The following is a 25925-nucleotide window of genomic DNA, read 5'->3' on the forward strand; positions in this document are numbered from 1 at the left end:
TCTAAATAGTACTACTCCCATTTTAGGAAATTCAAAGAAATAAATTGGTAGCATTGTTCTCTGGATTGGTCATTGACACCTGCTTCTTCCACAATGTGAAGAAACTTGCTCGATGCGTGCATTGCATGGATCTTAAGTATCCACCTTTCTTGTTTTTCAGCTTTCTTTTAAAGGAAGTTGTCCAAGTGGGAGTTTCTCACAAATTAACCTGTGTCCCGCCAAGCTGAGGATACTAAATGGCATCATTGAAGGGAGTAAATCCTGAGGTTCGGAAGTACCTCCGTCGTCACAAAGTACCAGACGTGTACGAGGTAAGGCAATGAGACGGAATTCTGCAAACAACATTCCCTAGAAATTAAACAGAATCGGGCCAAGTCGATCAGCCCGCAGCCATGAATATTCTCCAAAAATGTCTAAAAATCATAAACAACATTCTGGCAAACCCTAATAAAGCCCATGTTTCCCTAACTCTCACAGAAAGGGGAGGGGAAGAGTACCCCATCCACATTTTCTCCCGTGCTCAAATCTTTCCCAAATATGGCATGTATGTCAAGTCACTACCTTGTGAAAGCTTCCATCGGTGAAGTGTCGATGCAGTCTGAGATGGAATTTGTCGTTGTTGAGGTCATTTGTAGTTCACACCCTCAGGTGTATTGGGCCGTGTTCATTTTGCATTGAGCACGAACCATTGTGTATGCCAAAGTGGTGTAGATGCTTCAGAATTATCCATCAAGAAATCTTCAAGGGTTTTGTAGTTGTATGGCGTAAGATCGGGATCCTGCACAGTTAATTTCAGAGGATTCTAAAATGATAGTGATGTCTCGGAGTTAGGAGTTAATTTCAGGCAGATAAATTGCACAAATCATGTAAGAGATGAGTAGAAATTATGTTTCCAACGATTCCACCCACCTGGATTGGAACAACACCTGGTTATGAAGGCATGGCTCCTATACTGAGGTCACACATTCCAACAAAACGCTGACAGCTGTTCAGATCGCCATGCCAGAACAGTTTTAAAGAGGAACCTTCACCTTTCGTTCCACCCCAGGCCATCTTGACTGGGCTGGCTGTGCTGTGCCCAGAGGACCCCATGGCGTACATCATCGACAAGATGAAGGAGCTGATGAGAATGAGGTTGGAGTCGGTCCACGGATTGGACGCGCTCAAATGGTAAGTGGCTGGACCATTCGTTGTCGCTGCTTGCGTTGTACAATTTGTGTCTAGGAATCCATAGTCCACAGCATAATTTGAGCTTAACAGTAGTTGGGCAAGTTCAAATGACGACTGTAGTTAAGTAAGGTTTGAATAACTCCGCCTGAACAATGGATAGTTTGGACTATCTAGTCGACCATTTGGGAATAGGCCCAGGGGTATGGTCACACCACTGGTTATCGATAGCCGATTTCATCTGTTATTACAGAGGGAACCATTCACATGAAAATGACTGTACAAAGATTTCAATGACCATGTATGTTGCAAGAATCGCAGCCAACACTGAAATGTGAGTAAGGATGAGATTTGACCAAAGTGACTAGGGTTGTTGGAGTTCAACTGAATTATGCATGTGCATCGTCAAAAAGGCAATTGACTACTACTCAAACTATAGTCCGTGCCCAAACTTGCCCCTTGAGCGGTCTCCATTCATTTGCTCTAAACTCTACTTGTCAAATGGACCAAAAGAGGAAAAATTCAAGGCACAACTGTACAGGTTTACGGGGAAAGCCATCAATCTTTTGCCACTCTCAGAAAGCTTGTTGATTCATTTGGCTACCAAAATGAGAAGTCATTAACTGCAGTGTCACATACATGTACATGTACTCAGGAGCAGGTAGTTTGCTACATTTGTAATTGTTACCAATTGTGAGTAAAAGGAGCAATTTCAGTTTTGTAAGAAAAAGTATTAATCAATTGGGTGCCATTGCCTGAAAATGGGTGTAGCAGTTGTGGCATCTCTTCCAATTAGCCATAACCTGGCTGACACCAGGTACAGGTTACTTGAATAGTAACTGTTGGAGTAGCTTCAGCTCCATTTTTACTTTTTGTCTTACATTTTTTTCCCAATCTGTGGACAGGGATTCGTTGATCCCGGAGGAGGCTAAGCCCAAGAAGCGATTGAGTGCTAACTACTTGGATGCCATCTTCATGTTTGACGAAGAAAATCTGCAGGTGAGTACCAATAATTCAGAGTCAAATGAGCGCGAAAGATGCGAGTCCAAATGACCCAAGACAGCCATATTGAATTGAGAGCAAGGTTCACATAATCATGGAACCTGAGACGAGAAATAAGAGCAGTGAAATTCCAGTTTATTACAGATTCAATTCAAGTTCATTACAAAGTGTCATGCTTCCTGATAAGTAATTTATAAAAAAAAGGTTGGATTGATTATTTGCCAATTTTTTTAGCCACAATTTGAGAATGAAATAAAATGAGAGTGAAGCATAGAATCCAAACCGTTTGCATGGTCTGGCACCAACCTCCTTTAACTTACTGCATTGAATAAGACAGCGTCTGGGGGGAACACGAAATGGTTCCCTTGTATACAGTCTATTTGTCCCAGCTGTCAAACAAACTTATGCTCTGCGCTAAAATCAGCAAAGAACCAGTGAACACGATGAAAGAAATACACATTGCTCATCCTCTGACTGGTAACCATTTCTTCATAAGTACGTGTACAGTATTTGCCATGCTTCATAACTTGTAACAATGCTCGTTCGGTCTATGAAGTGGCCTGTAATTTTGCTCCAGCAATTACCAATTGATATTTAAGTTAAAAGAAATAATTTGATAGAGATTCAAAACAGGAAAGTCTAGCCACTATCACTTTACATGCTCGCTGAATTTTCCCGTTTTGTAGACTGCACATTGTTGGATTTGAGCAGTTTGAGAAAGCCTTTTCGTAAAATGTTCCATGTAATCAAACAGGCCTACTTTACACGCAGGATGCTTACTGTCGGACCAAATCCTGGTGGGATAGTCTAGTACCTGTAGATCACTGGACTGGTCTATGACTTCATATAACAAACACTTTTCAACTCAAACTCTTTGTCAACTTGAAAATGCCTTTTATCAAGATGTGTACAAAGAGAAAAATAATATCACATGCAGTCATTTCATACGTTTTTGCCCAAGTAACTATTTCGATGCCTAAGGTCACACTTCCATGTATATTCTATCCATACAGTGCTTCAATAGGTGAAGGTGATGTGACAAAATTACTTTTGCTGTTTGTTTTACACTGTGCACATTTTTCTTTCCCCCTTTTTTTTTACTTTTTTACGTAAACAGCCTTGGGAATGGAGGGTAATGCTTTGGAAAATTGTTACTTTTGTCCTGTTATGTTTGGTTTTTAATATATTTTGTTTGCCTTTGTTATCTACTAACACTGTAAAATGGTACATCTGAATAGTTAAACCTGAGTTATTAACTTTTGTGAACATTGTGTTTGTTTTAACAAAGTATACATGCCTTCCACTTGCAAACAACATGAACCATGCAATTAAACAGAAAGGCACATTTGAAGTTTTTGCTTCTTGCTTTGGTTTTTATTTTTCTTAGTTTTCTCCAGTTACCTTTCAAGGTGAAATATTATTTGGACACAGTGAGTCTCTGTTGGATTGACCAATCAGAGAATGACCAGCAGGTGTATGTTACATTGCTTTAATTCAGATCTTTATCCCAAGGCTTCTCCTACTCACAGGGCACTACTTTTGGGGGGCTCCCAAAATTTCCGTCACAGTAACAGGATTTCAGCTAGAAATTAGAATACTTGCCTGTCCATTCCACCCAGAGTGAAAAACCTGGCTTTTCTCTCCCACGAAAATTTTGGAAACTTATGGCCCATGGTGCTTTTTACCAGTAATTCCATTGCACCCAGTAATGAAATGTGAAAAATTGTTAACCAGTGTTAAAGGTTGATATAAAATTTAGGTCTCTGTGATATTTAATTAGCAAAAAACTGCAGGTTCAAAGTTTTTTTTTCGAGGGAGGGGGTATTTTTTTTGGAGGCGGATTACCTTTCCTCAGAATCGCTAGCTAGATGGGACACTGCCAGCCTGCATGCCTGCATGTAATAAGTGACATCATTGTTGTTAAACTAAACACACGTGGACATGATTTTTGGAAATTAGATGATTCCATTTTGTGTTTGCTTTAATTTCACTTTTTTGTTTAGATCAATTTTGTGGGGTTGGTAATTAAAAATGATCATTGATTTTAATCATGAACTTACCTGCACCAACTAAAATCACACATATGCTAAAGAGGGCATTTTTATTGAAATTTAGGTGCATCTTGAAAGACTAACATCTTGAAGGTTATTGTTACGGTGGTTACAATTACAACGGTTAGTTGTTTTAACATGTTTAATGTGCCAATGTACAGTTGTACATGTAACCAATGGAAAAGGACAACCCCCCCCCCAAATGTTAGCCTATCCACTTGAGATTGCTGGTTGCCATGGCCTCTCTCTTGGAGAGATGATGACCAGTGATGTTGCTGTTGTCATTACGGATGTCTTTGCACCTGTCTCTTGTTTGCGTGCTTCCTCCCCCCAGTGCTGTTGTTATGCAAATATGCCTTAAAGGTGCTGACTGTTGACTGAATGGCTTTAGTCACACAGTACTAGGTGCCATGTTTCTGAATGTCTTTGCTGTGACTGTTCATGCATTATTGAACAGAGTGGTTCCATATTTCTGTGGAAAGCTGTCGAATAATTTAAGTGCACAGAATTCCACCTCAACGCTTGTGATTCAGTTGACAAAGTTTTTCAGTTTGCTTGTGATGTTAACTAGTGGATATTGTGAAGCAATATAGGAGGTGCCAAAGTGGGTAAAATTCTCTTGAAAATATCGTCAATTTTTAGTGGATCAATAGATACTCAAGTGTGAACTCAAAAAACAAAGAAACAATTGCAGTCCTGAGTGAGGACAACATGGCCCTTGTTCACTGAAATCCTGGCCTGCGCCACATCAAGACACCACTTTAATTGAAGTCAGGGTGTTGCAGTCAGTTCCTTTAAGGTATATAAATTTACACTATGAAATCACAAGTGCTCCCTTTACACGTACTTGAGCACTATTGGAGCGTGCCAGCTGTCCAGTGCAACATGGGCCAGTGAGTGAATAGCAAGCGCCTGTAGATGCCTTGTGACATCCCTGCCCCCTGCCAGTTGTACCCTGTTCAGACTCGCTCCAGCTAACCCATGGCTTCTGCATTTGTTCCCCGTCACCAGCCTACCCCGGAAATGTATCAGAAGGCCTACCAGAGCTACAATAACAAGCTGGTGACAATGACATTCGGGTAAACTGTAGTTGGCTTAGTTTGAGTTGTTTTTCAAATAGTTTTTAATCCTAATGTGAACATTGCCTGTTAGAGAGAAAGAGGTGTTCAATGCTCGCCTGTGCACACTTCCACATGACGTCTTGATGCTGAAGTGCTGTGCGCAGTTCTGAGTCTGACGACAGTCTTTTCTGCCAGCTGCTGTTTCATGAAGTACCAGTAGATTGTGTAGACTCTCTCAGTGAATACAGTCAGTTTATAATTAATAGTGCTTCAAGTTTTTCTGCGAGTTTGGTGGGATGATGGTCGTACCTTAATAAAAACAAACTTTTGCTTATCCACAACAATGCATCGCTGGTGGTGTGGTCTGACAGACATCACCGGTAGTAGTTTCATTTGTTGGTCAGTTGTTCGGGGGAATGTTAGTGAGGCATTGTTTCACAGTAGTTGCTTTTAGCCCTGCTAATGGCCGTCACATGAAAAACACGTTCTGCTTCGGAAATGCCAAAAACATGCACCTCTGATTCGGGAATATTTTTGAGCTGTCGGGGGGTACTTTACAGCCCAACTGCAATTAACTTCATGTGAGGATCCCAACCTGCCAGTTCCATTTTCAGGTACCCCAAAATAGATTTTGCCGGATTCAAAAGAGCCCCTCACAGCATGGGCAATTTTCTGTTATACATTCTAAATACATTTTGACCACGTACCTTGCTGAGCAGACCCCGCGTCTCTTGCCTAATCGTAACCCACACAGTGCCTGGCTCCTGTACCACGAGAGGAAGAAGCGGCGGCGGCTGATGATGGCCCGCAAGATGGTGCAGGCAGCTGAGTACTACGACCTGCGCCGGCAGCGGGTGCACCTGCAGCACTGGGTCAAGTGGTTCCGCTTCCGACGAGAGCGACAAGAGAGTAAGCATTTGAGCACCGTTGCATCCATCATCATTTACTTCCGTGATGCCCCTGTGTACTTGAGTTCAGTCACTTGACTTCCTGCAGGTTCAGCTGGCTCTGTGATTTGATGGGGCTGAGTCGTTTCTCCCAAACCGTACTGAAAGTCAGCTTGTTACAAGGGGAGGAGGGCTTGGTTTAGCACTAAAGGCTGTGTTGAGCAGCTAATGTCAATCTGTAGAAATACAGGTGATTCGTCGCGGCTTTGCAAGCAGTTGCAGTTCAATGCAAGTCCTGTAGCGTACAGTTGGACATTTTTCAGCTTGGCCTTTTTATCCAAAATAGCCAGGTCCCTACACATTTAGTCCTCTCTCTTTAAAGTGCAGGCCGGTCTGCGACAAAAGGCAGGGGGATGGCCCAAAATTAAAGGGAAACCCCAAAATACAAGTGGGTTATATATTCGCTCAACTGGTTGACAATTTACATCTTCAAGGCATTTCCATATCCATGTTACAAAGACAAACACACGGAAAAGATGACAAACCTAAACACAAAATTGAGAAGGGGGTGTACTGAGTGCTTCCCCTCCCCCTGGATCCACCGTTGATCTAGGTGCCGAGGGTTTGATTTAATTTAGCCCGACAGCCCCGCATTGTATTTCAACATGTATGTCAGACTTCGGGAAGATCAATTGATTTCCAGTTGCTCTGTCTAGCTTTAACCTTTGTGCTTCTCACCGCTAGGTGCATATAACATCATCATAAACGTGTACAACATGTCGCTGTCTCGTCTCGTCTTCGAAGCGTGGCACAACGTGATGCTGGAGGCAAGGCGCACTAGGGAGTACTTTGAGGTACGTACTCCACAACAGGAGATGCTCGGCTCGTGAAATCTGAGGACGTTTTCGTGCAACATTACAAGTCATGCAATGAAAGGAATGAAAAATCAAAAGTCAATTATACTTTTGACGATTGCCTTATTTTTACGTTTGGATCAGAGGTTAGAACGAGGGGAAATGGATGGCGAGGACGAGACCCTGTTTCCGAGAGGCGAAGCAAGGGATGACATCTCCCTCCTTCCCAGGAAACTTGCCATCAAGGTCAGTGAATTAAGGTTGAGGGATGACATCAGGACTTCCTGCAGTGTCTTGGGGGTCAAAGCATGTTGGGTTTGGGCCGGCGAGGAATGGGGTTAGGCTTGACCTGGGCCCGGCAGACTGAGTTGCTGAGGCCAAATGTTGTGGTTACTTGGTAAATTGAGCACTTACATGTACATGTAGGTTGGAGATCATGACCTAGTCCAGTTTTAGGTCTTGTTATCTTACAAGTGTAGTTATCATGGGTGATTGTCGTTAATGTCTTTGACGCAAAAAAAGTATATAAGTAAAAATGGAATGGTTCTCTCTAAGACATACATGTAGGGATCTCAAAAAGTCAACGTGGAACTTATTCCTTACTCTGCATGACAGATTTTCAGCTATCTTGACCTGGCTGACGTTAGCCGGTGCGCTCAAGTGTGTCGGCAGTGGAAAATGATCACAGGCACCAGCTCCTTGTGGAGCAGGGTAAGTAAAAATCCCTTCACAGTCATTGGAAACTTCGCTTGCCTATGGGCAAGGTTTTTCTTGAAAAAGACTTGATGAAACCCTTGATCTGATTGAGTTACATTGTTTTATGGCGTGGTTCGTTTTGTGTCTTGCAGGTCAATTTGTCCTCCATCAAGAACAGGTAAGTTCTTGTCAATATTTTTGTAACTCTCTTGTGATTACATTATCATTTCGATTCCCCGTTTGTCGGTACTGTTTATGATGGAGCTCACCAAAGTCCAGAATTTTTCAAACCTTTAACTGTATAATTTTATATCAACATTCTGTGAAAATGTTTGTTTCCTGGCATCATCATTGTGTGATTTGCATTTTTAAAATCCTCTGAGATCTTGTTCTAGTTGGAAAATGTGTCAACTGTTTTTCAGTTTACATCCTTACACGCCGTAGGGATGAAAGGAAATTATTGATCACCCAGACAGCTTGGAATTTGAGAAAGAATGGTGGTTACTTGTTGCATTCATTAAAAAGAATCAAGGCCGTGTTTCTAAAGGACGTATTTCTCTTTTGATTTTTTTTGGTGGTTTTGTTTTGATGGTGCACATTGATTTGGACAGAGTGACTGATCGCTTTGTATGCAAGCTCCTTCAGACATGTAGGCCCTACCTGCTTCACCTCAACCTGCGGGGGTGCAGCCGACTGACCAAGCCAAGCTATGTCGCTATAGGTGAGACATTTAGGGATTACCGTATAAGACTTTGTACAATCCACCATTGGTATTGGAGTATTGACTTACTTGGTGGGGCACCTACATGTACTTTATATGTTAAATGTGACTGAGTTCGAACCGATTTTTGCTTGGCAACAACGCTTTAAATAGTGCCTAAATCCAGTCGCCATTTGCGACTTCAAATAGCTTAAATACTACATACAAATGTATTTGAACAATTTTGAGTGTGCTTAAAAATCAAAAAAGCAATGATTATGTGCTCAAAGTTCGTTCCGGAAAAGTAGACATGGCAGTGCAAGTTGCATCGAGTTGCACTGAGTGTACTGTACATGTACATATTCCATACATTACATGTACATGTGTCGCAACCATGTGCACGGTTTGGTTGGTTCCCGATCTGAACATACGTTGTTGATGCACTGTATACGGATGCCAGGGCCATTTTACAAACCACGGCGTGGCATGGGCTCCAATTTTTACTGCTTTTTTGCCGCAACGTAAATGAAACCTGAAATGGAGCTCATGCCGGAATTAAAGGGGGTCGCTGTGATTCAGAGTGTCAGAAATAGCGCAATTCATGCCGCAGGGTGTCCTGCGATACGCTGAAACTACGGACGTCATAACGTCCATGGCTGAACCCTTGGCGAAAACCCTGATTTCGTGGATTGACCTCATTGGCGCTTGTATGCAAGTTGTGTGGTGGTGGTGTGCCGTACCGGGTCGTGATTCTTTGGCATGGATGGACGATGTAAACACAGGGTATTTACACCACATGTGTGAACGTAGGCCTGCGTTCATGAATATTCAGCACACGTGATTACTAAATTTTCATAAAGGTGCTGGCGCCTAGATTTTTCCCAATAAGGAGCCAAGGAAACCAAGTACTGGTTTTCTGTTTAAAGGGTTGCTTGGCAAAGAGGCCATTTCTTTTTGTCAACCACTTGTCGGTGATATTATTCTGCATCGCACTTGGACGAGGCACTTTATTATCTTCAGCCAACACTACAAACTTTTTAAAACAGCAAGATACTACAATCACAGTTCTTGACAGAGTAGGATTTTAGGAATGCCGATCATTGGTGGTTTGTGGCATTGGCGCGTTTTGAAAACTCTGTGAGTGTATCGTGGAGTGATATTTATTTACAATGCCTGGCTTGGCCCACAGCCCCTTGATTCGTTCAAATGTCTGTGGGTGTGTGCTAACTGCATGGGGATTGCTGGAGCCTGGGGACCTGCATAGCCATCCATGCAGCTCCACACACTGAATTTGCTGGAACGTATTTAAACAACCTCAGCATTTCAACATGAGGGAATCCCTGCCTGTTTTGAGGTTATCCACTGTGAGGTGATTCAGCAGCAACATGACATTAGCCAGAAGTTTATTTTGCTGCAATCAGCCCGAGCAGTTTCCACATTAGCGAGGGACACAGGTTTCAATGCTGTCCGCACTTGTGGCGTTTATTGTCCCCATTCGGCAGGCCAGTGCAGGAATCTTCAGGACCTGAACCTGTCGGAGTGCGATGGAGTCAACGACGACGTGATGAAGGACATAGCGGAAGGCTGCCAGATACTGCTGTACCTGAACATCTCGCACACCAACATCACCGATGCAACACTCAGGCTGCTAGGAAGGTCAGTACTGGAGTAGTGTGAGATTTAAATGTACATGTCAACTTGCACATCTGCTTTGTTACCACAAAGTGGCGTAATGACCACTGGGTTCAAAGAAGAGGTGTCGTTCTGCTGTGCAAAAACATAAGTTTGATGGCAAACATTCACCACACACTGAGGATGTTACCGATATGTGTCACATAAACATGGTCAGATGCCTTCGTCATATCATCCATTACCCTGAACAGACTTTTGTTTTTTTCAGAAAAAGTTTACTTATAGTCAAACTTCTTTACTTGATGTGAAGAACAGCAGTGAGAAATAAGAAGTGGCTTCGTGTGGTGTGGCGTATGCCATTCAGTGGCTTCGTGTGGTGTGGCGTATGTCATTCAGTGACTTCATGTGGTGTGGCGTATGTCATTCAGTGGCTTCGTGTGGTGTGGCGTATGTCATTCAGTGGCTTCGTGTGGTGTGGCGTATGCCATTCAGTGGCTTCGTGTGGTGTGGCGTATGCCATTCAGTGGCTTCGTGTGGTGTGGCGTATGCCATTCAGTGGCTTCGTGTGGTGTGGCGTATGCCATTCAGTGGCTTCGTGTGGTGTGGCGTATGCCATTCAGTGGCTTCGTGTGGTGTGGCGTATGCCATTCAGTGGCTTCGTGTGGTGTGGCGTATGCCATTCAGTGGCTTCGTGTGGTGTGGCGTATGTCATTCAGTGGCTTCGTGTGGTGTGGCGTATGTCATTCAGTGGCTTCGTGTGATGTGGCGTATGTCATTCAGGCAAAACCTACAAATTATGCTCCAGTTTGAAACTGAAGTAGGATTCACTTCCACAAGATATGGAAAACCACCCACGAAGCCCCCAGCCTTGTCTTGGTCGGATCCGAGTTTGTCGTTGACTTTAATCTCAGGCTTTTGGGTTGGTCAGAAGAACCATCACACATCTTGTGGCCAGAGTTCACACTAACAAGCGACAGTTTTAGTCTCATTGGTAAACTGTCTTTGGCAATTTCTATTCGTATTGGCTAGGTGTTCCCGCAACCTGCAGTACATGAGTCTGGCCTACTGCCGTCGCTTCAGCGACAAGGGCCTGCAGTACCTGGCCAATGGTAGGGGCTGCCGTAAGCTCATCTATCTGGATCTGTCTGGCTGTCCACAGGTGCAGTACTTAGGAGAAGAAAACACATTGTCACCATGGAATTGCTTGAGTTTTAGATCATTACAATAGAGTTATATTAAATAACCACAGCACTAACGTCTCCTCAGAGAAAATTTGACGTCGTCCTGGGCGCAGACGTTTGGAATCCATGTGCCTGTAGAACATTCGAAATCAGATAGAATGAATATTGATGTACATGTGTTCTAAATGCAATGTGTGTTGGGTACGGCTAAAATCTGGTTAAAAACGTCACGGTAAAATTATCTGCAGGGTATACGGGCACGCGTTTGCATTGTTTACGCAGAGCAAAATGAACTGCTAATTTGTTGATTGTACGTTAGTTTTGGTGCATATCGGCCTTGTCCACGCATCGTTTTAGAATACAGATGCAGATATGCAAATAACCGTACAAAAGCCGTGCAAAGTTTTGAGTCTTGCATAGGTTTGTGCACAAACATAGATGCACCCAGCAGGCATTACTTTGTACACGAGTCAGTGCTCTAGGTTTTAATATATAGCTCAATGATCATTACAGAAAAAATCCAATAAAATCAGTAACTAACCATAGGCTGACAAGCTCTGATTGAATGCAAGCTAAAATCCATGATGAATGTTCCAGCCTAACTATTTGAGACCAGAAGAAGTTGGTTACATCCCTGGTTATCACTGGGTGGGTGTGTCAGAAATTATATATTCGGAAGATTGTACCTTGACTCGCCGACTGCAGGTCTGTGAGCGGTTTTTACTGAAGTAATGGTGCACAGGTGCAAAAGGATATATACCTATGTAGAGAGTTATGACATGAGGTGGTGTAAGGCATCATTTTGTTCCCAAAATGGTTGGCCGTTTTCCAAAATGGTGGATTGGGATTCACTGTTGATTAGAAAATGGCCAAAGGCAGATCAAAGTTGGATAACTGCATGTTTTCATGCCTAGATACAGATCTGGCATGCCCATAGTCTGACTAGCTACTCCCCCGAGACGTGTTTGCAATTTTTTTTAAAGAATCGACAGCGCCAGTATTTCAATAACAATACTACCACCTTTCTAGGGGGAGATTGTGATCCGTATCAGCACGAAACTACCGGGCCCTAATGGTCTGATTGGGTACAGATCTCAAAGATTTGCAAATAAAATTCCAATATTATAGGATTTAGATTTTCAGGAGAACGGCGGCGAAAGCTGCCACACAGTGCTGTACACAGTTTTGCGTCCGTTCTGATCATTGTTTTTTTCCCTCAACCCCCCAAGATCACAGTGACCGGCTACAAGAACATCGCCAACGGCTGCTCCAACATTCAGTCGCTCTGCGTCAACGACTGCCCCACCCTCAAGGACGACAGCATCCTGGCCATTGCCGCCAAGTGCCACAACATTCGCAGCATCTCCTTCCTGTCCTCCCCCAACATCACCGACGCCTCCTTCAAGGCCATCGCGCAGCACCGCCGACTGCAGAAGATACGTGTTGAAGGTACTGTGAAGCTTTTGATTTTGACTTATTCAAGTATAGCCAGTGTCAGGGATTTTGTGGCATTGAGCAGTCAAGATTTGACAGAATTTGAGATAATTGGATTCTTTCCGTCTAGGAATGTCCAAGCTGAGTGATGCATCCTTCAAGTACATCGGTCGGTACTGCTCCGACCTGAGACATGTCTATGTGGTGGACTGCCCCCGCGTAACAGACGCCAGCCTAAAGTCGTTGGCACAGTGCCGCAACATCAACGTGCTAAATGTGGCAGATTGCATCAGGTACATAGGATGGAAAGATATCGTTGTCACATAAGAAAGCCAGCCCTTTTTAGAAGTCCCATAGGATCAAACTCTTGGTCTCGCAGTTGTTTGATGGCTGTCAAGACTGAAGAGTCCTGGCATGGGTCTTGGTGTCTCTGATTTATTTTGCTTTCCTCAAATAAAAGGAACACGCGATTGATTGTTCCATAATATGGAACCAAAGTGAATATGTCACGGCCGTGTACAGTTTTATGTGTAAAAGGCATAAGTTCGAAAACCATCGCGCCAACCAACACGTGCACGTACTCCATTCATTTGCACGTACACTATACACTTCCTGGTTCAAATGATGTCACGCTTCGGCGCTCTATTAAGCACACATGAGTTTAAAGCCCTGTAGGATAGTTGGCTGTGGACTTTGGCATTCCAGCCATTAAGTATGTGCACATTAAGGCTTTGACATAAATCACTTGAGGAACATTAACACAGCTGGTATGTTTCAGAATCCTACCCTCTCTCTGTTGTCTGCAGTCAGTTTCTACTGATTTAAGACAGTTGAACACAACTTTACCAAATTAAAATCATGAAAAAGATGTTTAGAGACACATGACATGCTGCTAAAGCTCTTCAATTTTTCATAATAGTGAAACAAATTCCATTTTCTTAAAATGGATATGTCTCTTTTTGGAAATAAACCCTTCAAGTCAAAGGGGGGAGGTATTAAAAACAATTAATAATGTGCCATCTGGAATTTCCCATACAGTCAGAAAGAACATGAAAAGTGGTTCACGTGATTTTAACCACTGTCTGTTACACAGATACCAGGAGCTCATGTAACAATAAGCTTGTTGCCTGCTGTGCTGTGGGTCGTTGCATTTTTCACACCCTCAGTGTGCATGTGTATGTGGTACGTTCGGCATCATCCCAGATGCTGTGCAGTCCTGGGTGTTGAAAATGCCATGTTCCACATCAAAGTGGTCAGCGATTGGTAATCTTGTCCAAACTCCAGGATCAGTGATAACGGGGTGCGTAGCCTGGTGGAGGGACCCTCAGGACCCAAGATCCGAGAGATGAACCTGACCAACTGCGTACGAGTCAGCGACGTATCCATCCTGAAAATCATGCAGAAGTGAGCAGTTTGAAAGGTTCCGTCTGAGAATGAGGCAGGGTCCACATCTAATGTGTAGAGATATAGGTCTTCATTGGTTGTAAATACCAGCCGGTATAGTTGTGAACATGGAGGCAATTTCGGAAATGTCCCCAAAACAACACAGAAATCTTGACTTGGGTGGGAAGGAAAACCTCAAAATCGTTTGTAAAGAAAACCCATGTAATGAACTTAATCCTACCCCCTTGTAGCCGGTGGGATATGAACCCGAGTCAGCACACTAGGAGGGAGGGCAGGCACAAACATGAAAGCTTGAGAGACGTAATTTCTTACTCCAAACCTTCTTCCTGGGTCATTCTTTCAGTGTTGGAATTCTAATGTCCCTGCTGGAGCTATATCATAAGCAAGTGCAAAGTATTTTCTTTTAAGTCCATTTTTTTGTGCTAGGCTCTGAAATGAAAGCCTTTGAAATGCCGTTCCTGTTTTTTTCCTTAAGAAGTTTGGAACGTCGCCTGGGTACAATATTAGTTCTTTTGCCTGTAAACAATATCTTTCTTTTCAAGTTGAGATGATGTGATCATGACCTGTCCCCATTATGCAGGTGCTATAGTCTGGTGTACGGCACCTTCTGCTTCAGTGAACACATCACAGACGGCGGGGCCGAGATGCTTGGCAACCTGCCAGCCCTGTCATCCCTGGACGTGTCTGGATGCAGCATCACTGACACTGTGAGTATATATATGGGTCAGGGAGGTCAGAGGTCAAGTTATATATGTCCCCTCTTGTGTTGGTCATAAAGTGTGTCAAATCATTTCAGATTTCTGTAACATGACACACCATGTGTATACATTCCTTTTCCCCAAATTATTCCATTCCTAATTTCATGCTCAAGAACTATACTTAATCCTCTGCATTTTGGATCAGTTTTGTAGCATTCGTCTGCAGGTGTATGCCGGACCAAGGCATTTTGCCACTAATCGCTCCATTCCACCTTGGAATAAATGGCCAGATAATGTGGTCTGTCCTCGATTTAGCTGCATGAAGTGGCAAGATGCAGCAGAATCCACTCCATTGACGAGGACTTTCTTTCTGATCACCAATAGAGGCCTAGAACCCTGTATCCTAATTTTATTGGCACTGTGCACCCAGTATCCACTTAATTACATTAGATATTGGCATAATTACTGTGTGCAAACAATCATGCATGAGGACTAGTATGTTGCTTTGAAGGCGATCACTTGGTCAAAGAGCTCTGAGCTTATTCAAAAAAAGCTAAGATAGTTTTAGCCATTCACACCTGTTTAAGCACAAAATTTGCTTAAGCGCAAAAAACCCGTGCTTAAAAAACAAAGGTTACCTGCTTAAAATATATATGATTGTCATGTTAACTAAACAATAGGTGAATAACGTTCCAAAGCAACATACATCACATGGAGTTTGGGCTGGTAACCTGATTTGTCAAGCAAGGTTTTTTTCACTCTTAAGCAAGTTTTGTGCTTAAGCAGCTCTATGAAATTGGCCCCTGGAACCTGCATCCTGTGAAACCAAGATGGTGTTTAGAGATGGTTATGGGTACCGAAGAAAATACGCTACGCACACAGCCATTCGCGGGTGAACCAACGTGCGTGCACACTCCGTTGTTTGCACCACATCACAGGCCCACCGACAGTTCTCTGCAGGAACAAGAGATGGTTTTTTGTACATAGCAGCAACATCCCAGTCGATGGGAACTCACAACGTACACTCACAGACCCTTGCGCACTTGGTGTCAGATCCGCCAAGCGAGTGCGAGCGATTACTGCTGAAAGTCTCGGCATTCACGCCAAGCACACACACACTAGCCCCCCCCCCCGAAAGACTTCCCACAAGCCTGTCTCTTTGCTGGCGAGGGGGCGCTTCAAGACCGAGGGGATAGCGAGCATGGGTATAGGTGCACTTCACACACACACACCCCGCCGTATTGTTATTGCAACACAGGGTCTGGGAGCCTTGGGCAACAACCCCCACCTGCGGGATGTGACGCTGTCCGAGTGCTACCAGATCACCGACCTCGGGGTGCAGAAGTTCGCCCAGCAGTGTAAGGACCTGGAGCGACTGGACCTGTCCCACTGCACCCAGCTGACGGACGGAGCCATCAAGAACCTGGCCTTTTGCTGCCGGAGGCTGACCGTGCTCAACATAGCTGGCTGCAAACATGTAAGTAGGAGAGAGGGGAATTTATTGGGGGAGACTGTTTAGCCCTAAACTGGGTTGGACAGCTTCAAAGTTTCTTCATTATTGTCGTAGATCATTTTTGTACCATGTCAACCCTTTGGGAGTTCTGTTACTGATGACTTGTCACTTAAACAGCAATTTTATGAACATTTGATTTAAGGTAGGGTAGGCCATAACTTAGAAAGATGTTCATTGGCATGTTCTCTATTTCATGGGTTGAAGAACTTGAAAGATTGAACTGTAACTGACCATCATAACAAACCCATATGTGAGATTGAATTGAAACATCACAGATGTACTCATGGATGTCTTGACATGCACGCTAAATTTCAAAAGATCGCTCCTAGGGCAGTCAAGAGCCCTCGCCTGAGGCTGTCAGAAGGTCTGAAAACTCGACTCTTTTTGGAATTAAATGTAACAGTGCCCTGTGGTACATACAAACACCAAAAGGGTTTTAAGTGGCCATGAGCAACATGCAGGGTGATTGCATGCCAACACAAGCAGACGGAGGCAATCCAAATCAGCCGACACCAATGGCAGGGTTGACGTAGACCCTGTCTCAAACTCTCTCAAGAAACACAGCTGGCAGGATGAAGATTGACAAAGATATGCTTTCGTCACAATTGGCTTGAGCAGCTTGTGATTCGACTGGAGACTGGATAACTTGTGACTGGTTTGAGATGGACTTGCTAGGACTTACAGGGAGTTAGGATGGACTTGGCTATGACAGACCAGTTTGTTTTCGCTACTCGTGCAAGACTGTAAAACATCATCAGAGAACTTCACAACCATCCCTGTGCTGGTCCTGAATCATTGCCTCCACCAGTCCGACCCTTGTCGCCACCAAGCATCCAAAATGCACGCTCCTGATCGAATTTGCTCATTAAAGTGCACCTCTCGTGACAGCTTGTACACATTTTTACTCCCACCGTGTACAGTTGACGGATCTGAGCATCCAGTACCTGTCCGGGGTCTGTCACTACCTCATCAGCTTGGACATCTCGGGCTGCGTCAACGTCAGCGACAAGTCCATCCGGTACCTGCGTAAGGGCTGCAAGCGGTTGCGGGTCCTCCTCATGCTATACTGCAAGCACATATCCAAGTAAGTCTGACAGGTGCAGATTGCTGGATGCATCAGGAGATCCTGGCCTAGCTGGTTTGTCATCCTCAGCAGCTTACAATTGGAAAAAGAGTCAGTGGGCATTAGGCCAAGAGCAAATCCAGAGCTACACTTTTGGTGTGGAGGTCAAGAAATGAGGAATGCTTGAAAGAATTTCTGTGGCACTTTCTGAGGGGGTTGGGTTAAATTTAGGGGATTTTTACACTCTTTGGGGAGCAAGGAAAATAAATTGGTTGACCAAAAAACCACCCTCCTCACATTAGTGTGAAAAACAAGGGATAAGAGTCATCTCTCTTTCAGGGACCCTAACCTGTCCCCCCTTCCCCCAGTAGACTAAACCCATCGGTGCACTCTGATGGTGCATTGCATGGTGTTGCAAAGCTCACCTGTGATCACTCAAAGTGTCGCAAGCTTTGGAAAACAGTTTTCAGAAAAATGGCAAAAACACCGGTGAAAGCAGCAAGGCTTACAGGCACAGAGATCAGCTGGACCATGCTGCATTGGACTGTCAACAAAAAGTAACATAAATTGCCAAATGAGAGATATCTAGACTGGTGACTTCGTATGCAACTGTAATTTACCTGCTCCAGAAAAGCTTTTAATTATCACCCGTCAGTGGGAATTTGGCATTCTCACTGTCTGCAACTATAAGCTACATCAAACTTCTTTTCCATTTCACGTCAAACGACAACTATCTTTTTCCAGGGCATCCTACGCCAAGCTGGCCGCCAAAATCGAAACGGTCAGTTGGAGCGACGACCCGATACCCAGCAGCTTCGGTCCCGGCTTCGACTACCTGGCAGCCCTGCAGAAGGCGGAAGCCGACAAGAAGAAGAAGGAAAAGGAAAGAGAGAAGGAGAAAGGAAAAGAGAAAGCCAAAGAGAACGAGGAGGCAGACCTGAACGAGAGGAGCAAAGACGAGGATAAGGTAAGGATGGGAATGGACAGGTGATTTGGTTCATGTTCAGCCAAACTCCCTCACAAACTGTGAAACCTTCAGCCTACTAATTTGATGATCGTGTACGTATAGGAGATGCCTTGAACACCGATCTTTGCCAAACAGCATATTGAAAACGTCACGCCCAACAAACTGTGGTATGGAATAGATGCAGGGACAACCAGGGAAAACTGCGTGACTAAAAACAATCTGAAATAAACTAAGGCGCACTTAATGCTTTGAAAACAAAATACACGTACAGTGAACTCCGACTAAGTCGGCATCGTGTAACTCGTCAGATCATCTCAGTCGGCCGTTTGACAAAAGTCCCAATCGTCTGTAACGCATTTCCATTGAAAATTTCATTTCTAAGTCGGCATTTATAGGTCGTTATTTCGTCTAAGTTGGCATGTTTTTCTCGGTCCCTTTTCCACAAAACCGCAAAATTCGTTTGTGTAAGTTGGCATTAAAAAAAATCATGCTTCGGTATCAGTTTCCCTTGCCACAGTTGCCAAGAAGTGTCAAGTGACAAGTCCCATGCGCATGCGGCCAGTGCGAGTACATCTATACCAGTAACCCCTCAAGTGCTACACGCATGCGCTCTGTCCATTTTGGGGGTCGTCTTATTGAACATAGTCTGGTTCCCTGCCCAAAGATTCCCTGACGACCCTTGATGATGATTCATCAGGAAGTCAGAATCATCGGGTCTGGTGTCCAGACTATATTGAACAAACCAATGCACTTGTGTGGATGAGTGTATGTTTTCTGTACCGTAACTGTATCATGTATATGTACATACGTACTGCACCGTTGAGTCGTGATGTGATATGCACATGGCTTGCCATCCTTGCTTCGTCCTTAGAGGCACATAATCAATTATCGAATTTGCAGCCCGTGAGGATAATAATCGAGAACAAATTTGTTGGGATTGACCATGGAGGTAGAAATAAACCAGGGTAAATCAAAGCCATTGAATTAGTGTAAGGAATCATAATGTACATGTGTACGTGTAAGTCGGCAAAATGACAACTTACAACACAAGTCAGCATTCGCGTAAGTCGTCATAATTTCTTGAGTCCCGAGAGTGCCCACTTAGCCGGAGTTTACTGTACTTGGCATGCATTGTGTCTGTGCAGAATAAAACTGGAGGGAAGATGGTATGAGTACAGAGATTTAAGTTTTTGTAAGGTGGGATCAGTTAAAATGCTTGAATCGGAACATTGTCCTGCAGAGCTGTTTTCATTCATACACACAGACGTCATCGCTTCAGGACAAGATGAGCAGGATCTTTGAGTCCCAGCCCAAGGTGTCGGAGGCAGACTTAAAGGAGTATGAGGCCAGCATCAAGATTTCTTACTCCACCACGGATGCGGACGGCAAGAAGAATGCGGAAGGCGAGAAATCTGTTGGTGGGGAGGAATTTGAAGATAGGGTGACGCCCGATGCTGAGACACCTGAAGAGGGCGTGGATGATCCGGCCCAAAATGGCACAGGTGATAGGGTTACTGATCCGCCCACTGCGGATGAGCAAACTCCACCCACCGATCAATGAAGTTGGCACTCTCAAGACGACCAGTTGCAACATGCTACATTGGTGTGTAGGAACTAGACACAGGTCTTAATGTTGTACTCCATTATGTTTATATACATGTAGAGTAAAACAGAAACATTGACACAGGCTGTGGCTTCAAATAGCACATTTGCTTATGGAATCCACTTGCCACAGCCAGTAGATTTTCACATGGCCAGGTTCCTCAATACAATTTGTACTTGCCATGAGTGACTGTTGTCATCCCTGACTTGGTTCCAGTGTTCATGTTTTTGCATTGATTTCTGTACTGGTCAAAACTCTGTCAACATGGGAAAAACTCTCAACTTAAAGAAACCACAAATGAGGAAATCCCCCCCATGATATGCATATACACTTCTTATTTTATTGCAGCGCACTAATCATACTTCGCAATTTTCAAAAAATGGCCCAATTTGCGGTAGTGAGTCTAAAGTGGTGATCTTGTATTATTGAGAAATTCTACCCAAACACCTGTTGCGCATAAGAAGTAACTCTATTTCTATTGCAGCATTTAAGTTGTATTTTAATCTTTTCAAACTCTGTGTAAGCTCCAATATGCAGTAGTAAATTCGAAGCAACTGATCTCATATCGTGAGACTTTACCCAAACCCCTCTTGGGTATTTTTCGCATCACAATCCCTTCCATTATCCTTACACAAAACTCTACACCACCACCAAAACAAGACATCAAGAAAAAGCACTACGCAAATCATCCAAATACCCTTTGACATAACCACTTAAAAAGATATTTCTATATACAGCAAACTAAACAGGACTATATTATGTACAGTGTCATGTGGCTTGCAAAAGTACAGCACAATAGCAGCAGTTCTGCTGCAAAAAAGCTAGTTTCCACCTGAAAGAAAAAAACTAGAGGGCTGTATGAATTAATGACTCGTCATGTGGCATCCCCTCCTAATTATAAATTACCATACACAATCTATTGTGCAGTAAAATTCAATGCGTTAGCCTCATGTTGAGAATGGCAAATGTACACTAAATACAACTAAAGTAGTACAAACAGTGCTTGTTACTTGCTCCATAATGTCAGCGTTGCGTGCGCTAATCTGAATGCAAAGCCAGTGGCTACATATAAAGGATGCCCTCTTAAATCAGGACAGCTGCAGGCGGCGAACGCTGAGGCTAAGCAAGTGGCACTACCATCAAATGTCACGCATAACTAAAAGTTATTAAGCAGATTTCAGCAGAGTGCCAGCGCCAGGAATGTTAATATATATCAGTGACCTATTTGGCCAGAAACACGGAAAAACTTGCATACCGAGCAAATCTGTGCAAAACGCTGCTAAGCAACTTGGAAAGATTGCTCTAAGATTTGCAAAGCATTTTCACGGGTGCCCAAGTTTCAGGCATCAATTGCATTAATAGAAAAATTATAAAATGTATACATACTCATGATTTAAATAAGCACTTCTGAATAAATTTCTTTTAAACTGTTCATAAAAACTGTAAGATAAAAGCTGTGTTATAATTTTGTACATAATACAGGCTATTTGTAAAGAGTTCTTGAAAGTGGAATGATGTACGTGCTGTATATAGAGCAGAAAATGACTTGATTTATTTATATACCTTTCTAGATGAAATGCAGTGACTGCTGTTTTGTTAATAAATGAACGTCATGAAAACATCTTACTTGAGCCTGAATCCACTTAATTTTGTGAGTTTTCCCAAAGTCTACATATACAATAGTTCTTCATTGAGATAGATTCAAACTTGGTCTAAATAAAAGCAAGCTTTGTGTCGTTAACTGTCAAACCACAGTCTTTTGCACCCAGCGTAACCAAGGCTACCCCTTTTTAAAATATATCCTCAAAAATTAGTTCAGTTCATTAGATCCCATTCAATAAAGGGGAGAATGCAAAACGAAACACGTGGTGACTCAAGGTTTACCTCAAAGAGGTTGTTTTGGGATACCTAGGGGTAAAACCTCGAGTTACTGCAATCTTACCTAATGTGATTGTTATTCTTATAAAATGTAACAACCACAAAACATCTCCCCAGAATGACTTGGGAATGGAAATGCTAACGAAAGTCAATGGCCTATGATTGGTGGTTATGAAAGATTCTAAATTAGGAATACACGTAATAGTTGATAAAATGATATTTGGGTACACTCACTCGTGTGATAGTGTAAGATAAACGGAATCAACCGCTCCTAGTAATGCAAATTTCCATACATTTTGACAAACCCCAACAAATTGACAAGAATTACAAGAAATAATTGATCACCATTAATTCTGTCGGAAGAACTCACCCAGGGTATGAAGACGTCCCCCAATTACAAGCTACAATTCATTTCATTAAAAAATTGTCTGAAGCAGGAGCAAGTTGCACCACAAACCAAGAGTCAGGGAGCACGTCGGCTTCCACCTTGCTGCGCCTCAAAATGCCGAGAGCATCGCCAGAAGCCTCCTGGCCTGCTGTTCCACGTTGGTGTTGCCATGGTGCACCAGCGTCTCCACTGCAACCTTCAGCTCGTCCGCGCCCCCGATGAGAAGGTCGCGGAAGCTGGACCCTCGGGAGGCATTCGTTGCCTGGGAATTCCCCCCGACTGATGCGAGAGGCGAACTTCTCAGGTTGATGAGAAAGGACAGCATTCTGAGGAGAGATTCCGGGGTGTGATGTGGCTCCAACTGAGTTGTAAAATCACCAGGAACCTGCAGCAGATGAATAAGGAAAAGACACCGTGAGTTAATTCTGTTCCAACGGCGAAGATATATGAATCATGCCCCCCCGGGTAGCTAAACCATCTGTAGCACTTCTAAAGAACAACAAAAATGTTTTGTCCTTAATTATCTGGAAATTCGTTGCTTCAGTTCATCAGCATGTATTAGGACGGCCATCTACGTGCATACACCTCCCCTAAAAAGAAAGCGTAAGCACTGACAGTTCTGAAGGGGCAGAGTTGCTGTGCCCCATTGTTCTTAATTGCAGGTAGGAAGTTATTGAGAGCATAAGCTGACGTGAGAGACGACTTCACATCAAAACCTTTCGCTCATTTGTGAAGTTAGCTTTTTCTGATCACTGCAAGTTGGTTGTGAAATTATGGAAGGTGTTAAAAGCAAGTAGAAATGTAATGTCAGTAACATGAAACATTTCGGGACCCATTATGAACAGATTAACGATTGTAAATCCCAGTTTTTGTCAGAAAAATACCTGGAAGCCAAGCAATGTTGGCACCACTGTTTCATCAGCCGACAAGTTGACCAGCACTCGCAGGGCCTGCTGGCCGAGGGATGTTGAACCGTCCCCAATGAGTGCAAAGAGGCTGTGCAGGGCTCCCGGGTAGCTGAAGAGCTCCCCACACTGACCACTGACCGACAAGTTGACCAGGGCTTGGATGCTGGCCAGCCGGAGGCCCTTGGTGTGAAGAGGGTCAGTGCTTAGGGCAAGGAGTGTTGGAATGCAACACTAGAGAATTGGGATGAGGAAAAAAACAGGTCATACTGTGTATGGCTTCGGCAACAACAATTGATGTTTTGATCTGTCGACGAATGATTTGGCGGTCAATGAAATTTCCATATGCTTCCATAAATACAGCTGGCCACACTAGGCTGAGGTTCATGACCATTTTAGAGCTCTTTCCAAAAAGTAAAACAGCACACCAGCTAAAAATTGAGTGACAAATCTCAAAAGATATGGTTGCTATGCAGTGGATGCGGTTGCTATGCTGACGATTCTTTAGATGGCTCTAGATACTAACTTGGGCATTAACGATTTGCCCTTACTGCATGAACCAACAACAATTCACCCTAACTGCATGAACCGACACATACCACGCTTGACCTTTAAAGTCCCAGCATTCACGTCCGCTTCCAATCATGCTGATGTCTTTACCTTGAGTACAGGCTGATTGTGGTTATTAAGAGCGAGGTTGGCAATGCAGGTGGCAGCACAGGTTCTCACACGGTCAGAGTCTCTCTCCAGCAGTCTCATTATGACTGGCAGTCCACCGGCAAATCGCACTGCATTCTGGCCAGGGGGAAGCCAAGTATCAGACATGTTACGTGTAACTTGAAGGAGTAACACATCCCTTGTAATTTGTACCAAATTACCACTGGTAAGGTACCGATGATTATTAAAGTCTCTACTCAGGCAACGACGGACTAATTGGAAGTAAGTGTAAAGACAAGACTACTCCCAATAATCATAATTACCGTGGTGCAGCACTTCTCCAAGTGACCTTCCTTAATCCAAAATATACTACTGTGCAGGAATCCCATAACATTGCTCCTTTGAGTCCAGTGGATATAATTAGTAGCTTTTCTGTATTTCCATCAAATCATGCAGAACTTCAAAGCCAGATCTGAAGGCATTTAGGAGGGCTTGGGTTGAAATAGGTTTCACAAGTCCCAAGCATTTGATCTCAAAAATACATTCCAGTAATATTCAAGAAGTTGTTTCTCCCTTTTGACCTGGAACACTGATTTGGAAGGGATACTACATGACAATATGTCTGGATGCATGCCCTAGCCTTTGCTATGACTGCCATGCTCACCTGCTCTTCGGTGAATGCTGCTTTGTTGGCGACAGTTGTCAGCACTTTGCACAGTTGGCTCTCATCATCTGACTCAAGCAACAGGATCAAGCTGATTATTGAGTTATCTCTCTCATGTCTCTCGGCATGGTAGCTCGCTAACGCCTGGAATACCTCCCTCTGGTAGTCAGCTTCCTCTAAAGCATGACAGATTACAGATGCCAGATTAAAATGACATGTGACTTGAACTGGAACAGCTTATTTCAAATTGCACACGTATCCCGTGATATATCATTTTTCAACCCAACGACTTCCAAGATTGCAGATGGATTTTTCTGGACTCCCTTACTAAAGAAGTACTAGCTTCTCTCAGTTCATCAAACCAGTTTTAGATTTGCATTTGTAGCTAGACAGAAACAAATTAGAAGTCAAGATGGCTATAAATTTAACCACAAGAAAGGAAGCAGACTAGGATAATGATGGATGGAGCAAAATGTACCAGCTGCTCTCTCTGTTTAACATCCACCACAACAAAATGCTTATAGGCCACAATAGAATGCTAGCACAGAGCATACATGTACATCATCATGGTGTGCCAATGTAAATTCAGTGACATTGAAAGTATGAAATGTCTGCTCATGTACATCATGCAGGAACAGTAGGCCTAGCCCCGCCCCCTCCAATGGTGCACCATGGGAGCGATTAGACTCTCTCCTGTTGGAACTATCAAAAGATACTGCATGCTTTTTGTCACTGAAACTATTTCACTCCATCAAAACAATATCAAGCCCACGTCCTGGGTCTAAACTTATATTCAAAGTGTTTCTGTACACTTTAGCAAACCCGTTGCCTCCATTTCAACCAGGGCAACACAGTTTTCTATGGTCAAAATGGCTTTGACTGAAGTCTTGTTCTTTGCTTGCAGACCAGAGTAGGAAAGTGAATACATCACACGTGCACCACACACATGACACACTCTTCTCAAATCGAAATAAAATACTCAAACCCCATGCCCCGCCTGGAGATTGCATTGAATCTGATTTCATTGTTCTCCTCAATCAGTGAGGACTCCTTGCAACACGAAAAAGGCCTACATGTCATAACATATGACATCACCGGACATCATGGAGCTATAGCTCCATGCGGACATGTAGGTATCTGCATGACCGGAAACTGGGCAGAGACACGAATAAATTATTTCACCTGTTGTGCTGTCAAGATATTGACTTGAAGTAGGTTTATCTGGAGACAGTGCTTTCGACGGTTTCCTCCTGAAAATGTGTCTAGATCTATAATACAGATAAAAAGTCCCAGCAACCACAACAGCGAAAGTTGTTGCCCCGATTATTACTCGCGGTAGAAAACTCATAGGGGCGGCCATCTTGCGAATCATCAGGCTCTTTCGGATAGTGCTGATTAGTTGACAAACTGTTCAAAAAATATGCAAATTCAAACTAATACTTATATGGTAGATTAAATTGTATACATTCGAAGTTTAAAATTGTATTTTTGAAGCAAAAAACAGAAAAATTTAATCATCA

At 43.4% G+C, this 25925-nt stretch overlaps 2 protein-coding genes across 5 annotated transcripts in view; one reads left to right on the forward strand and one right to left on the reverse strand.

The window, feature by feature from the left end:
* The window catches only part of fbxl13 (F-box and leucine rich repeat protein 13), a 63208-nt gene extending 41669 nt beyond the window's left edge, over positions 1–21539 (forward strand). For 3 of the 4 annotated variants that reach the window (XM_087135364.1, XM_087135365.1, XM_087135363.1), the window contains 21 exons: positions 161–311; positions 1049–1170; positions 2073–2166; positions 3287–3301; positions 5232–5299; positions 6036–6190; positions 6913–7022; positions 7167–7268; positions 7638–7733; positions 7871–7896; positions 8330–8439; positions 9921–10074; positions 11080–11209; positions 12461–12680; positions 12796–12958; positions 13950–14069; positions 14650–14776; positions 16026–16244; positions 17201–17364; positions 18088–18310; positions 19575–21539. In XM_087135364.1, coding sequence (XP_086991490.1) covers positions 237–311; positions 1049–1170; positions 2073–2166; positions 3287–3301; positions 5232–5299; positions 6036–6190; positions 6913–7022; positions 7167–7268; positions 7638–7733; positions 7871–7896; positions 8330–8439; positions 9921–10074; positions 11080–11209; positions 12461–12680; positions 12796–12958; positions 13950–14069; positions 14650–14776; positions 16026–16244; positions 17201–17364; positions 18088–18310; positions 19575–19871 — 2790 coding nt within the window. In that variant the 5' untranslated portion in view covers positions 161–236 and the 3' untranslated portion in view covers positions 19872–21539. The remainder of the gene's footprint in view (positions 1–160; positions 312–1048; positions 1171–2072; positions 2167–3286; positions 3302–5231; positions 5300–6035; positions 6191–6912; positions 7023–7166; positions 7269–7637; positions 7734–7870; positions 7897–8329; positions 8440–9920; positions 10075–11079; positions 11210–12460; positions 12681–12795; positions 12959–13949; positions 14070–14649; positions 14777–16025; positions 16245–17200; positions 17365–18087; positions 18311–19574) is intronic. The other variant, XM_087135366.1, reaches the window with a different exon arrangement.
* On the reverse strand, positions 20229–25789 carry LOC110974105 (armadillo repeat-containing protein 10-like). The gene is made up of 5 exons (XM_022225474.2): positions 25588–25789; positions 24406–24581; positions 23745–23879; positions 23064–23318; positions 20229–22564 (listed from the first exon to the last, which is right to left on the reverse strand). The coding sequence occupies exons 1-5, from the start codon at positions 25775–25777 to the stop codon at positions 22289–22291; spliced, it is 1032 nt and encodes a 343-aa protein (XP_022081166.2). The 5' UTR covers positions 25778–25789; the 3' UTR covers positions 20229–22288.
* Positions 25790–25925: the final 136 nt, after the last annotated feature.

This window comes from Acanthaster planci, linkage group LG04 (genome assembly GCF_054643075.1).
Source record: "Acanthaster planci isolate LZ-2023a linkage group LG04, COTS_SCS, whole genome shotgun sequence".
NCBI lineage: Eukaryota > Metazoa > Echinodermata > Asteroidea > Valvatida > Acanthasteridae > Acanthaster > Acanthaster planci.